At 34.7% G+C, this 16,114-nt stretch overlaps 1 protein-coding gene across 11 annotated transcripts in view; it reads right to left on the minus strand.

Moving 5' to 3' along the window:
- The window catches only part of STXBP5L (syntaxin binding protein 5L), a 327,812-nt gene that overhangs the window by 52,900 nt on the left and 258,798 nt on the right, over positions 1 to 16,114 (minus strand). For 6 of the 11 annotated variants that reach the window (XM_043874853.1, XM_043874858.1, XM_043874855.1 and 3 more), the window contains 2 exons: positions 11,996 to 12,088; positions 570 to 620 (listed from right to left, as the gene is read on the minus strand). The exons of 4 other annotated variants lie outside the window; for them this stretch is intronic. In XM_043874853.1, coding sequence (XP_043730788.1) covers positions 570 to 620; positions 11,996 to 12,088 — 144 coding nt within the window. The remainder of the gene's footprint in view (positions 1 to 569; positions 621 to 11,995; positions 12,089 to 16,114) is intronic. One more of the 11 variants, XM_043874854.1, reaches the window with a different exon arrangement.

The following is a 16,114-nucleotide window of genomic DNA, read 5'->3' on the forward strand; positions in this document are numbered from 1 at the left end:
CAAGTAAATTAAAGTTCTGAGGGAAAAGTTGATGAAAACCTATTAAAACCTTATTTATTTCAGAACTAGAATTATGAATAAGCTTGGGAGCACCACAAAAAATAAAGTGAATAACGTCTTCTGTAACTTTCCTTAATGGCAAGAACTCCATTCTTCTATGTATCAGACTTTGCAGTTGTTGTTGTTAAATAGCATTAGTTGTAAATGATATTAATATCCAAAATAGGAAAATAGTTCCAGAGAAAATGATGCTCATTTACATGATTACTGTCACAAAGGGTCCATATGCATGACTCTAGTTAATGTTTAAAAACATTTTCATGATTAAAAAACCCCAAACATTATATAGTTGGTGTGTAATGATTTATGAAACATAGTTTTGTAAAATGATTGTTAACAAAATGTTGAATGCTGCCAACAGAACTGTATGGTGATTTTTAAGGAAGCCTTTTTGAAAAGCCATTAAACACTGCCATCTAGGAAACTTGTTATTCATGGACCGGTTGGTTAAAATGTTCAGCCGAATGAATGTAAGAAAACTTAAAATTGTTGGCTTTTGCCTACCGTACCAAGATCAGCCTTAAGATCTGTTGGCAGACTTAACTTTCTTGATCCTTTAACTGAAACAACAGAAAAAGGAAAAAGGCAGTTAATTATATAAAACTGAAGAGGAGTGTGAGGGAACAGTATGTTTTACAGTATAATTATTGAAATTCTGATGAACATTAATATTTAGTGAGCATGTATGGAAGCAAAAATACTGTTCAATGTTAGTTTGTTGTCATTCAGGATTAAATATTTACTATGCAAACAGAAACATGAGAAAAGCAATTGTTATTACAGTAAATAATCAAATGTATCTTTGCGTAGTTTTTTCACACATAGCATGAGAGGTGATTCTTATTTTGGAAAGTACCAAAAGTCAATTTCAGATAAATCTAACAGATAAGTACTGCAACAAATGTATAAATTCATAGCATAAGTAACAATGGTAAGGGTAAAAACTGATTAACTCTATAAACATTTTTTGAAATAGAAAATTCTATTAGAGATGTATATGATGTAGTCAAGGAAACTTTACCATACCATGAAATGACTTCAACATTGAATACTACAATGTTAAATTCAGTAGTTCAAAAAACTCAAATAAAAAATATTTTAAAATGTTTAATTATATTATTATAAATCAAGCTGTCATAAAATGTTTGAATAAATCAAGAAAACTACAATTTATTGAAAATTTGCCTCATCTGTTAATAAATATTTTACATAGGGCATCTCATAAAATATTAAACTGGAATGAATTATAATAGAAATGCAGTAGGGGAAATCAAGTTAGAAACCTTTTCTGTCAATTAATACTTTAAGACCCAAATTGATACTATCAATTAATGTATACCTTCTTATGAGTGATTTTCTTTACAACTAGGAAAATTATTTTAAAATAAAGATGCAGTATGGTATAGAAGAAAGAATACTCAATTTAAAATCAGAAAACATGAGTCACAAATTTCTGAATTGTTACCACCTAGTTATAAAACTTAAAGTTTAATAAAATTCCCTTCATCAATTTGCAGCTTAACCTTCTTAGTATCAAAAACATTATTTGATGGATACCTCTAATATTTCAGCAGGAATGGAATATATTTTATAAAAACCTAAATGTAAAAGAAACCTAAATATACTTTTTGTGTGTCATGAAATATTATCTTTTGATTTTTTTCCAACCATTTAAAATTTAAAAACCCATTCTTAATTCTCAAGTCATATCAAAATAGGTGGCAAGCTGGCTTTGGCCAGTGGGCTGTAGCTTGCTGACTGCAATATACCATGCTAAACTGCTTACTAAAGGAAATCTTAGTATTATCATTCTAATAAAATAATAACAGGCAGTTGTCTCTAAAAAATTAAAAATAATTCTCCTAGAAATGTTGTGAAGTAATTAGCCTCCAACTAATAAAAAAATTAAAAAAAAAATAATAATTCTCCTAAAGAGAAATCAAATTTTAAATCAAATTTGAGCAATTTGGGTTTAGAATCAGCAGCACAACAAAAAGATTGTTATTTATATAAAAATATGGCAAACTAAATAAATAAATGTAATAATTATACCAGAAGAGGTTGCAAATAAAGTATATTTTGTAAACTGATTCACAATTCAGATACACTGAGGGAGTAGGAATTTTTTACTTGAAATCTTTCACTTAATTTTTAAAATAGAAACTAATTCTTTGTAAGGATTTGTTTCAGAATTTATATTTTTAATTGCCTATATTTTGTTTTTAAATAGGGTATTTCAACATATCTATATAGTCTGAATTACTTCAGAAATGGATTTACAAAGATGTTTTCAGAAAGAGGTCAAACTTTTGACTTCTTTCTGTTAGTTCCTTTCTATTAGTCTAATATGTAATTGACTTTGGCTCTTAGCTCCGCTCCACTTTTTCGGATACCCTCTCCACTTTACCACATAGCTTCTTGGTTTCCTGTAGACTGATTCCTACCTAAAAATTGGGGGCCCTCTCACAAACCCCATCCTCAGCTGTATAACTAGGGGAGGAAAAGGGAGCAATTAGATGGTGAGATTAATTGCTGAACTTCTTTAATAAAAATGTTAGTTACAGGTGCCAGATACTGATTCACAGGAAGCCTTCTCTTTGTTTGATCTAGCTGCAAGTGGACTCCTACTCACCGTTTACCATGGCTGAACACGCATCAGCTCGGTGAAGGCAGCCTGGCCTGAGGCTCTACCTGTGCTGTTATCTTAACCTTCACAGCACCTTGTGCACATCTCATTATAACACTTGCATTTTATTATACCGGATTTTTTTTTTATTCTCTTACTATCAATTAACATCCTATAAATTTTGAGTTTTCTAAACATGGGGATTATATTCCCAATATTTAATTAATTGGCATAAAATAGGTGTACAATACATGTGTGCTGAATGAATGTCTTTAAAAAACAGTGAAGTCAGAAGGTAGGATGATGGGTTATTCTGAAGAGGGCTAAAACAGAAAGCAAGCATGTTTCAAGTGTTAGAAGAATATGTTACACATTAACATTTGAGGAATTTGAGATGGAAGATGAGTAAGGCAAGAGGGAATAAGAGGTAAGTGGTTCTAGAAATATACTGAGTGAAAATACATATCAGTCTTTGCAATGTGCCCTTGGGAATGCAGATCTATGAATTTCATTTTTATTTTCAGGTGAAAGTGTGGAGAAGGCAATGGCAACCCACTGCAGTACTTTTGCCTGGAGAATCCCAGGGATGGCGGAGCCTGGTGGGCTGCCAGCTATGGAGTCGCACAGAGTTGGACACAACTGAAGTGACTTAGCAGCAGCAGCAAAAGTGTACATATCACTATCATTTCATATTGTTAGCCAAAGGGTGAAAAACAGGAAACAAAAACTTCACCTTACTCATTGGTTAAGCACACTGCACTAAGAGAGATCTTCCCGACCCAGGGATTGAACCTGGTCCGCCCACATTGCAGGCAGATTCTTTACTGGCTGAGCCACCAGGGAAGCCCTGGAAAGAGGTAGAGTAAGGTCAGGTTTCTCTGACTCCAAATCTATGCCCTTTGCACTAAGCAACACAAATGTTCCTGACATAAGAAGATACCACCTGTGTAGCCTACACATCTATAAAATCTATATCTATAAAATAAATAAAACACTAAATTAAATGTTATTTAGATTAACATGTTAGGAAAGTTCACCTATCAATTAACTGGCTTGTTGGAATACAGTAATGAATTTCATTTGTCTCTATCTTCCCTATGCTATAAATGAAGATAGGACAAAAATACCTGGTGTATGTGCATGTATGTGCATGTACATACATACATACATATATATACATATACACAGGTGTAGTTAACAAAAACACAAACATTTTGAAGTTACAGTGCCATGATGGAGTCCTGAAAAGCCTACACACCTCTAATTTTGACCCCAAATTTAATTTTGTTGGATCATATGTAGTTCTAATTTTAGTTTGTTAAGGAGCCTCCATATACTTTCCTCCATAGTGGCTGTACCAATTTACATTTCCACCAACAGTGTAGGAGGGTTCCCTTGGCTGCATACCCTTTCCAGCTGATGATGGTCATTCTGATTGGGAGGGAGGCAACTTCCCTGGTGGCTCAGATGGTGAAGAATCTGCCTGCAATGTGGGAGACTCAGGTTCTATCCCTGGGTCAGAAAGATCCCCTGGAGTAGGAAATGGCAACCCACTCCAGTACTCTTGCCTGGAGAATTCTGTGGACAGAGGACCCTGGTGGGTTACAGTTATGGTGGGGTCACAGAGTTGAATATGACTGAGCGACTAACACTACTATGACTCTAATTGGGATGAGGTGATATCTCATTGTAGTTTTGATTTGCATTTCTCTAATAATTAGCAATGTAGAGCATCTTTTCATGTGCCTCTTGGCCATCTCAATGTCTTCTCTAGAGAAATGTGCATTTATACCTTATGCCCAGTTTTTGAATGGACTGTATATGTGTGTGTATGTGTGTGTATTTTATATTGAGTTGCATGAACTGTTTGTAGATTTTGGAGATTAACCCCTTGTCAGTGGCTTCATTTGCAAATATTTTCTCCAACTTTGTGGGTTGCCTTTTAGTTTCATGTATAGTTTCCTCTGCTGTGCCAAAGCTTTTGAGATTAATTAGGTTCCATTTGTTTATTTTTGTTTTTATTTCCATTACTTCAGTAGATGAATCAAAAGATATTGCTGTGATTGATTTATGTTGAAGAGTGTTCTTCCTATGTTTTCCTCTAAGAGTTTTATAGTATCAGGTCTTACATTTAGATCTTTAATCTGTTTTGAATTTATTTTTGTGTATGGTGATAAAAAGGTTCTAATTCCATGCTTTTACATGTAGTTGTCCAGTTTTCCCAGTCATTTATTGAAGTCACTGTCTGTTCTCCATTGTATAGTCTTGTCTATTTCATCATAGATTAATTGACCATAGGTGCGTGGGTTTATTTCTGGAACTTCTATTTTGTTTCAGTGATCTATATTTCTATTTTTGTGACATTACCATACTGTTTTGGTGACTGTAGCCTTGTAGCATGGTCTGAAGTCAGGAAGCCTGACTCCTCCAGCTCTGTTTCTCTTTCTCGAGATTGCTTTAGCTATTCAAGTTCTATTATGTCTCCATACAAACTTAACATTTTTGTTCTAATTCTGTGAAAATGTCATTGGTGATTTGATAGACGTTGCACTGAACTATAGATTGCTTTGGGGAGCACAGTCATCTTGACAGTATTCTTCCAATCCAAGAACATGTAGTATCTTTCTATCTTTGTCATTTTCAATTCCATTCATTGGTCTTACATATCAGAGTACAGGTCTTTTGCCTCCATATGTAGGTTTATTCCTAGATATTTTATTCTTTTTGATGAGATGGTAAATGGGATTTGTTCCTTAATTTCTCTTTCTCATTTTTCCTTGTTAGTGTACGAAAATGCTACATATTTCTGTGCATTAATTTTGTATCCTGCAACTTCACTGAATTCGTTGAGATCTAGCAATTTTCTGGCAGCATCTAGGATTTTCTATGCATAAGATCCTGTCATCTGCAAACAGTTTTATTTCTATTTTGGTTTGGATTTTTCTTTTCCTGCTCTGACTGTCATGGCTAGAATTTCTAAAACGATGGTGAATAAGAATTTCTAAAACGATGGTGGCAAGAGTGAGCACCCTTGTCTTGTTCCTGATCTTAGAGGAAATGCTTTCAGTTTTCCACCATTGAGAATGATGTCTGCTGTGCATTTGTAGTATATGGCCCACTTTCTGAATTTTTTTAAAATCATAAATGGGTGCTGAATTTTGTCAAAGGCTTTTTCTGCATCTATTGAGATGGTCATATGTTTTGTTAATGTGGCGTATCACACTGATTGATTTGCAGATATTGAAAAATCCTTGTGTCCCTGGGATAAATCCCACTTGATCATGGTATATGATCCTTTTAATGGGTTGTTGGATTTGGTTTATTAGTATTTGGTGGAGGATTTCTGGACTTTGGTTGGGAGTTTTTAATCATAGCTTCAATATCAGTGCTTGTGATAGTCTATTCATATTTTCAGTTTCTTCCAGGTTCAGCCTTGGAAGTTTGCATCTAACAATTTGTCCATTTCTTCTAGATTGTCCACTGCATTGGCATATAATTGTTTGTAGTAGTCTCTTATGATCCTTTGTATTTCTGTGGTGTCTGCTGTAACTTCTCCCTTTTCATTCTTAATTTTATTGATTTGAGATTTCCCCCTTTTTTTTTCGTGGTGAGTCTGGCTAAAGGTTTATCAATTTTTAAAAAAAAATCTTTTTGAAGAACCAGCTTTTAGTCCTATAGATCTTTTCTATCATTTTCTTCAACTCATTTCATTGATTCCTGCTCTGATCTTTATGATTTCTTTCCTTCTACTCACTTTGGGTTTTGTTTGTTCTTTTTTTCTCTAGTTGCTTTAGGTGTAAGTTTAAGTTGTTTATTTGAGATTTTTTTTGAATTTCCTGAGGTAAGATCATATTGCTATAAACTTTCCTCTTAAAACTGCTTTCCTGTATCCCATAAGTTTCAGATCATCATGCTTTCATTTTTATTTGTTTCTAAGTATGTGTGATTTCCTGTTTGATATCTTCAGTGATCCATTGGTGTTTAGTAGCATATTGTTTGGCCTCCACATGTTTGTGTTTTTTTTACATTTTTTTTTCATTGTAGTTGATTTACAATCTCATACTGTTATGGTCAGAAAGTATGCTTGATATAATTTCCATTTTCCTAAATGTACTGAGGCCACTTTGTGGCCAGCATGTGATCCATCCTGCAAAATGTTCCAAGTGCAGTTAGGAAGAATGTGTATTCTGCTCCTTTTGGATTAAGTTCATTTGATCTAATGTGTCATTTAAGGCTTGTGTTTCCTTATTTGAGTTTCTTCTGAATGATCAGTTCATTGACAGAGGGGTGTTAATGTCTCCCAATATTATTGTGTTACTGTTGATTTCTCCTTTTAAGGCTGTTAGTATATTTGCCTTATATATTGAGATGCTGCTATGTTAGGTGCATATATATTTAAAATTGTATCTTCTGCTCGGATTGATTCCTTTATCTGTAGGTAATGTTCTTCTTTGTCTCTTGTAACAGTCTTTAAAGTTTGTCCGATGTGAGTATTGCTACTCCAGCTTTCTTTTAATTTCCATTTGCATGAAATTCCTTTTTCTATCACCTCACTTTCAGTCTGTGTGTGTCTCTAGATCTGAAGTTGGTCTCTTGTGTATATATGCATATATATGGGTCTTATTTTTGATCCATTCAGCTACTCAGTCTTTTGGTTGGGGCATTTAATCCATTTATGGTTAAGGTAATTATCAATATGCACATTCTTATTGCCATTTTGTTCATTGTTTTGGATCTGGTTTTGAAGGTCTTTTTTCTTACCTTCCTATTCTGCTCTCTTCTCCTGTGGTTTGATGACTAACTTTACTGTTGTGTTTGGATTACTTTTTCTTTTTTTTGTGTGTATCTTTGTAGATCTTCAGTGTGCAGTTACCATGAGGTTTTGATATAACAGTCTGTGTATAAACAAGATTGTTCTAAGTCATTGATCTTTTAATTTCAAGTGTATTTCCAATATCCTGCATTTGTACTCTCCTCTTATCACAGTTGCTGGTTTTGAGATTGTATTTGTGTGTGGAATACTTCCCACCTTACCGTGTGTTGACCTTTTCCAGAGAGCTTTTCCATTCATAATTTTCTTGTTTCTAGTTATGACATTTTCTTTTTGCCTAGATAAGTTCCTTTGGCATTTGTTGCAAAGCCGGTCTGACAGTACTGAATTCTTAGTTTTTGCTTCTCTGTAAGGCTATTGATTCCTCCATCAAATCTGAATGAGATCCTTGCTGGGTAGAGTATTCTTGGTTGTAGGTTCTTCCCTTTCATCACTTTAAAAATATTATGCCACTCCCTTCTGGCCTGCAGATAACCTTATGGGAGTTCCTGGTACATTATTTGTTGATCATCTCTTATTACTTTTAGTATTTTTTTCTTTGTCTTTAATTTCTGTCAGCTTGATTACTATGTGTTTTGGTGTGTTTCTTCTTGGGTTTATTCTGCCTGGACTCCATGAATCCAGGGCTTTGGTGAATGTTTCCTTTCCTATGTTAGGAAGGTTTTCAGCTATTATCTTCTCAAATATTTTCTCAGATATTTTTTTCTCTCTTCTCCTTCTGGGATCCCTATAATGTGAATGTTGGTACATTTCATGTTGTTCCAGAGGTCTCTTACACTGTTTTTCATTCTTTTTTCTTTATTCTGTCCCACAGCCATGATTTCCACCATTCTGTCTTCCAGCTCACTTCTCTGTTCTTCTGCCTTACTTATTCTGCTATTGATTCCCTTCAATGTATTTTGTATTTCAGTTATTGTATTATTCATCTGTTTGTTTGCTCTTGAGGCCTTCTAGGTTTTTGTTAAACATTTTCTGTCTCTTCTTGATCTATGTCTCCGTTCTTCTGAGATCTTGAGTCTTTACTATCATTACTCTGAATTCTTCAGCTAGATTGCTTGTCTTCACTTCACTTAGCTGTTCATCTGGAATTTAATCTTATTCCTGCATCTGGCACATAGTCCTCTGTCTCACACTGTCTAACTTTCTGTGATTGTGGTTTTCCATTCCTCAGGTTGCATGGTTATAGTTCTCGTTTCTACTGTCTGCCCCCTGGTGAATGAGGCTGTTTAAGAGGCTTATGCTGATAGGAGGAACTGGTTCCCAGCTACTGGTGGGTGGAGCTGGGTCTTGTCCGTCTGGTGGACAGGGCTGTGTTTTATGGGCAGCTACTCTCATCAGAAAATGGCATGCCACAGTGGTGTTGTATTATTACATAGGAAAAAGGAAACTACTGTATGGAAAACTCTGGGTTATAATCATTTTTAGGTTTCTTGGCCACTGATTTTATTTGGGGTCTAGAACATTGGTAATTCATGCTGGTTAATGATGTAAATCTCAGTTCAGTTAAGTTGCTTAGTCTTGTCCAGCTGTTTGTGACCCCATGGACTGCAGCATGCCAGGCTTCCCTGTCCATCACCAACTCCTAGACCTTGCTCAAACTCATGTCCATTGAGTCAATGATGCCATCCAACTATTTCATCCTCTGTCATTCCCTTCTCCTCCTGCCCTCAATCTTTCCCAGCATCAGGGTCTTTACCAGTGAGTCAGTATTTCACATCAGGTGGCCAAAGTACTGGAGTTTCACCTTTAGCATCAGTCCTTCCAATGAATATTCAGGATTGATTTCCTTTACGATTGACTGGTTGGATTTCCTTGCAGTGCAAAGGACTCTCAAGAGTCTTCTCCAGCACCACAGTTCAAAAGCATCAATTCTTCAGTGCTCAGCTTTCTTTATAGTCCAACTCTCACATCCAACTTTATATATAGTCCAACTCTCACATCCATACATGACTTCTGGAAAAACCATAGCTTTGACTAGACAGACCTTTTTTGGCAAAGTAATGCTGTCTAGGTTGGTCATAGCTTTTCCTTTAAGGAGCAAACATCTTTTAATTTCATGTTGCAGTCACCATCTGCAGTGATTTTGAAGCACCACCGCTCCCCCAAAGTCTCTCACTGTTTCCCCATCTATTTGCAGTGAAGTGTGGGACCAGATGCCATGATTGTAGTTTTTTGAATGCTGAGTTTTAAGCCAAATTTTTCACTGTCCTTTTTCACTTTCATCAAGAGGCTCTTTAGTTCTTCTTCACTTTCTCCATAAGGGTGATGTCATCCGCGTATCTAAGATTATTGATATTTCTCCTGGCAATCTTGATTCCAGCTCATGCTTCATCCAGTTTGGCATTTTGCATGATGTACTCTGCATATAAGTTAAATAAGCAGGGTGACAATATACATCCTTGATGTACTCCTTTCCCTATATGGAACCAGTCTGTTGTTCCACATCCAGTTCGCTTTCTTCTTGACCTGCATACAGATTTCTCAGAAGGCAGGTAAGGTAGTCTGGTATTCCCATCTCTTGAAGAGTTTCCCACAGTTTGGTGTGATCTACACAGTCAAAGGCTTTGGCGTAGTCAAGAAAGCAGAACTGAAACTTGTTTTTTCTGTTTCAGAAAAAAAAAGAAAGAGGGAGGGGATAGATGTACACCTATGGTTGATTCTTTCTTTTTCGATGATCCAACGGATGTTGGCAATGTGATCTCTGGTTCCTCTGTCTTTTCTAAATCCAGCTTCAATATCTGGAAGTTCACAGTTCATGTACTGCTGAAGCCTGGCTTGGAAAATTTTGAGCATTACTTTGCCAGCATGTGAGATGACTGCAGTTGTGCAGCAGTTTGAACATTCTTTGGCATTGCCTTTCTTTGGGACTAGAATGAAAACTGACCTTTTTGAGTCCTGTGGCCATAGTGATGTTTCCTAAGGCCCACTTGACTTCGCATTCTAGGACGTCTGGCTCTAGATGAGTGATCACACCATTGTGTTATCTGGGTCATGAAGATCTTTTCTATATAGTTCTTCTGTGTATTCTTGCCACCTCTTCTTAATATCTTCTGCTTCTGTTAGGTCCAAACCATTTCTATCCTTTATTGTGCTGATGTTTGCATGAAATGTTCCTTTGGTATCTCTAATTTTCTTGAAGAGATCCCTAGTCTTTCCCATTCTATTGTTTTCCTCTATTTCTTTGCATTGATCACTGAGGAAGGCTTTCTTCTCTCTCCTTACTATTCTTTGGAACTCTGCATTTGAATGGGTATATCTTTCCTTTTCTCCTTTGCCTTTTGCTTCTCTTCTTTTCCAGGTATTTGTAGGGTCTCCTCAGACAACAATTTTGCCTTTCTGCATTTTTCTTGGGGATGGTCTTGATCACTGCCTCCTGTACAATGTCACAAACTTCCATCCATATTTCTTCAGGCACTCTATGAGATCTAATCCCTTGAATCTATTTGTCACTTCCACTGTATAATTGTTAAGGGATTTGATTTAGGTCATACCAGAGTGACCTAAATGGTCTAGTGGTTTCTCCTACTTTCTTCAATTTAAGTCTGAATTTTGCAATAAGGAATTCATGATCTGAGCACAGTCAGCTCCTGGTCTTGTTTTTGCTGACTGTATAGAGCTTCTCCATCTTTGGCTGCAAAGAGTATAATCAGTCTGATTTCGGTATTGATCATCTGGTGATGTCCATATGTAGAGTCTTCTCTTGTGTTGTTGGAAGAAGGTGTTTGCTATGACCAGTGCATTCTCTTGGGAAAACTCTGTTAGCCTTTCCTCTGCTTCATTTTGTACTCCAAGGCCAAATTTGCCTGTAAATCTAGTCATAAGTCATTTTGTAATGAGTGCCTATTTTAAGAAAGCTATGTATTGTTTAAAAAATTATTTTCTAATTGAAGGATAATTGCTTTAGAGAATTTTGTTGTTTTCTGTCAAACATCAAAATGAATCAGCCATAGGTGTACATCTGTCCCCTCCCTCTTCTGATTTGGTTCCTATGAATAGCACCAAATATGCAATGAGCCTGCATAAAATATATAGGACTTTTCTTTTTGCTTACTATTTCTGGGAGAGCATTGCCCCTTTGAGGCAATTCTTTGGAGTTTCCATGAACATCACAGTTGTTTCATAATTGTATCATGAAGAATATAGGAGAATTTTTACAAAACTACTCTAGCTTTTGGCTCTTACGTTTTCCCTGAATTCTCTGTTGGCCACTTCATATTTTCTTATAGGCCTGATGAAGTTATCCACGTTTAAAGCAGAAAACCCCATTATCAAAATTCTGTGGAACATTTCAAAAGCCTTAGGAATTCCTGCTGTCTATCTAATGAAGTTCATTTTATAATTTTAACCAGTGCTTTGGGGAAATTGGTCTTTATTTACCATGAGGGAGATGTATTTTTAGCACAACAAATAAGAAAGGTTTTAGAACAAATTGTAGAGATAATAGCTTCTTTGTTCATAAAATAAATTTTCACTTTCACCTGGCAAATGATGTACTTGATTCCTCTGTCTCATAGCTGGTATTTCATTCCTATAAAAGCCTGGTGCTGCCTCAGGAGTTCTGGTAGCAAGTCCTAAAGGAAGGGAATGAAAAACTATTGGCATGTAATTTTTTAGCCCAAATGAACCAAGAGTTTTTACCGTAGAGGTGACTTTCATAATAACTATTTGGAAGGCATAAAATAACTGTTTTGTGCCTTTACCTGAGTATTTTGGTACTGCTCCAACAGAGGACACTTTGAAAGGAAGACGCTTTCTTTCTTGAAGGATGGATGTAATGGGGTTCCAGGCATGTAGAATTACACAGAAATAGCATTAAAACTAGGCTCTAAGACCTAGTTTTAACCCAGGTTTGAGAACAGAATTGAATTTTTTTTCTTTTTAGCATTTTGTGGCATTAGTTTCCATGCTAATTTTTAATAAAGATATCTTTAGGGATAAATATTATGCTATTATATATTGTAGACAGTGAGAATCTTGAGGATGGATGGCTGCATAGGTAGCAGCAGTTTTAGGACCTAATGCTAACCCTCTCAAAAAAATATTAAACTGAGAAAATGATTTTTAAAGGCAAATCTTCAAGGATAACAAATTAGAAAAATGCACACTTTGTGGGCAGACATAACCCTACAGTTGAGACCTTGATTAATTTTCAACTCTTGGCCCAAAGGAAAAAACAGACTGTTTTCTTAGGGGATTATAGTCCTGTTCCAGATTTGGTGGCGCTAGTGCTGATGTTAGCTTCTGCTCAGCTCTTTGGGAAGTATGTTTCTGCAGTACCCAAACTGCACAATCTTACCTGGTGAGTGAAAAATGGTTACACAGCTTTAAGGAAAGATAATAATTTGTATAACTATTGCTTTGATGTTTATTTCTGCAGATAGACTGTCAGGTCCATTTGGCACAGGATATTTTTATTCATTAGTTTATTCTTAGTGGATATCATAATATCACTTCTAATTATAGACACTTTGACTTACTTTTTGAATGTAACAGTTGGGTGAATGAATAATATGAAATGATTGTTATCTTGAAAGCTGAGAATATCAATGTTCTGACTGGTTCATTGGGATCCTTGCAGCTCCCAATCCCTATTCTCTTCTCTCACATTATCCTAAAGGAAATATTTAATAGTCCGAAACTTCACCCTGTATTACTTGCAGTTTATTGGCATAAAAGGGAGTTTAAGATCCATGTAAGAAAGCAGAGTTATAACATGATTACTGGTCTCTGGCTTTCTTTATTTCTGATCTCTCTTACTCAGTGATATTTGTGTCAGTTTTAATATGCTTTTTAGCGGACTTAAATAGGTGAGGGCTTGGGATCCCAAAACTGGAACCGAGAGGGGAAGCAACTACTGAACAAATGATGTAAAAAAAAAAGTTTCGTAGAGTCATGGTTCTCCAGTGGTCCAGAGACCAGAAGCATTAGTACCACCCAGGAACTTGCTAGAAATGCAAACTACCAGACCCCACTCTAGATTTATTGATTCGAATCTCTTATACTCAGCAATCTATGTTTTAATAAAAATTCTTCATAGGATTCTGATACAGGTTTTAAGCTTAAAAGCCACTGCATCATGCAGAAAAAAGAATACTGGCTCTTAAATGCCATATATACATTAAAATGGAAGATATACTGAGATATAAACATAATAATTATCATTACTAATCAGATCTATGAAATTTCTCTGTATAGTGTATAAATCAAGTGTATAATCAAGGAGACTTGCTAGGAGGCATGACTGTTTTTATTAGTTTTTCAAAAGTTAGAATGTATTACAAATATGCTTAATCATGTATATTGATTCTATCACTGGTAAGTTATCTAAACATTTTAACTGTTTATATTTTCATTCTTTTCTACCTCTAAAGATAATATACATCATGAATTTTATAAAGCTACTGTTAAATTTTTAAATGATTTTTTTTCATGGTTACATTTTAAGATTTGATTGGGCTAAGACTCTTCATTTACCATAACTATACCTTTCCTGATAATCTAGATTGAATGCAGCAATTTTTACAACAGCAAGAGATTGCATAATGTTGTTTTAATGTACATTTGTTGGCATAGTATGCTGGAAATAGTGTTGAACACATTCTCCTTTGTGGGCTTAAAAAGATTCATTAATATAACACAATTATTTTTCCTTTTTCATGACGAATGGAATAAGCAAATATTCATTATTTCCAGCAATTTTAACTAAGATAAAAAAAAATCTGTTAGTATTTTCCCCAGAAAGATAAACTTCACATGTTTTAAGAAATATATATAGTGATTAGAAAGCTAACGTAACAAAAAATATCATTCCTCAGTCATAATTATTTATAGTTTAAAATGGCTACTAAAGAAGAATGGGACCTGCCAGTAAACCATTCTCAAATAAGGCACTATAGTGATAATGAATCTTAGTCAAGCATTTCTGTTCCAAATAACATAATACAAAAGTAGTCAAAATCTTCCTATTTTGAAGCAATCTATTTGATTGCATGCAAAGTCCTTTGAGTGCTTTGCCAAAAAAAAAAAAGTGATGGTGTTTACAGATCTGCTTTAACATTAATAAAAGAAAAAACATCCAAGGCAGAGTACTAAAAGCAGAATGTCTATTAAAAACCTGTAGCAATCCTCATAATTAACTATGAAATCTTGAAAGACATATACCTGAGATGAAAATAAAGAAAAGATATCTGCTAACATCACATCTATTCAACATTGTTTTAGAGGCTCTAGCTGATTTCTTCCTTTAGAAAGAAGAAATAGAATTGTCCTTTTAACAGAATCAGTTCAGTTCAGTTCAGTCGCTCAGTCGTGTCCGACTCTTTGCGACCCCGTGGAGGATAATTAGATACATAGATAATCAAAAAGAACTGACAAATTACTGAAGTTAAATAAGTTTATCAAATGTTCTGGCTATAATATCAATATACAAAAATTAATTACTTTTATATTAAAGCCACAAAACATAAAAAAAGATATCATAAACTTTACAACACAGAACATCAAATACTGAGTAATAAAGGTAATGAAAGATGTGTAGGTCTCTACAAAGAAAAATAAAATTATTACTGAGAGAAGAAATAAATGAAGAGATACCAAATGGAAAATTCATTGCTGAATATCAGTTCTGACGAACTGATCTACAGATACAGTGAAACTGTAGTCACTATCCAAACATGTCAATTTGTGTGCAAACTGACAATTTTTTTCTAAAAGTTATATGAAAACACAAAAGACCTAAAATAACTATATCATTCTTGAAAAAGAACCACAAAAACAAAATTGAAGGACCTATACTGTCAGCAATACTGCAAAGCTACAGCAGTTAAAACAGTGAGGAAAAGGATAAATGATAGATAAACACGCAAATGAAACAGAACATAAAGTCTAGAAACATAGATACACAGTAGAGTACACTAATTTGTGACAAAAGTACCATTTTAGTGCCTAGAAGAAATGATAGTTTTTTCATAAATGGCCCTTATCAACTGGATACCTAAATGAAAGTAATAAACCTTGAATCTTCCCTCACATTAGACACAGAAATACATTTCGGGTGGAACTTGAACTTAAATTTGAAGGTAAAACAATGAGGCTCCTAAAAAACAGGGAAATAGTTTTATGACCTTAGGGTAGACAAAGATGTTTTTAAAAACAAAACACACAAAGCATTAACAATAAAAAAATATTGATATACTGAGCAACATTAGCATTAAAATCTTTTGTTCATCAAAAGACCACTTTAACAGAGTAAAAGGTGAGGCATAGAATGGGAAAAGATAGTTTGCTCTATATACACCCAACAAAAGTGCTTCTTTGTATGTATCTACCTATCTATACACATACACAGAATTTCTTATCAAAAGAAAAAGTTGGCAACATAATAACAATAAGTAGAAGACTTGAATATCTCATAAAAGATGATATTAAAAGTAGTCAATTAACATAAGAGAAGTTCATCAAAATCATTAGACAACAGGGACATGCACTGCAATTTGATTCCACAGTGAGATAGTCCTATATATACCTCAGAATGACTAAAGTTGGAAAAATTGGCAAGTATGTGGAACAAATAGAACTTTTATATGCTATAACAGAAG

The sequence above is a fragment of the Cervus elaphus genome, chromosome 19 (assembly GCF_910594005.1).
Source record: "Cervus elaphus chromosome 19, mCerEla1.1, whole genome shotgun sequence".
Taxonomy (NCBI): domain Eukaryota; kingdom Metazoa; phylum Chordata; class Mammalia; order Artiodactyla; family Cervidae; genus Cervus; species Cervus elaphus.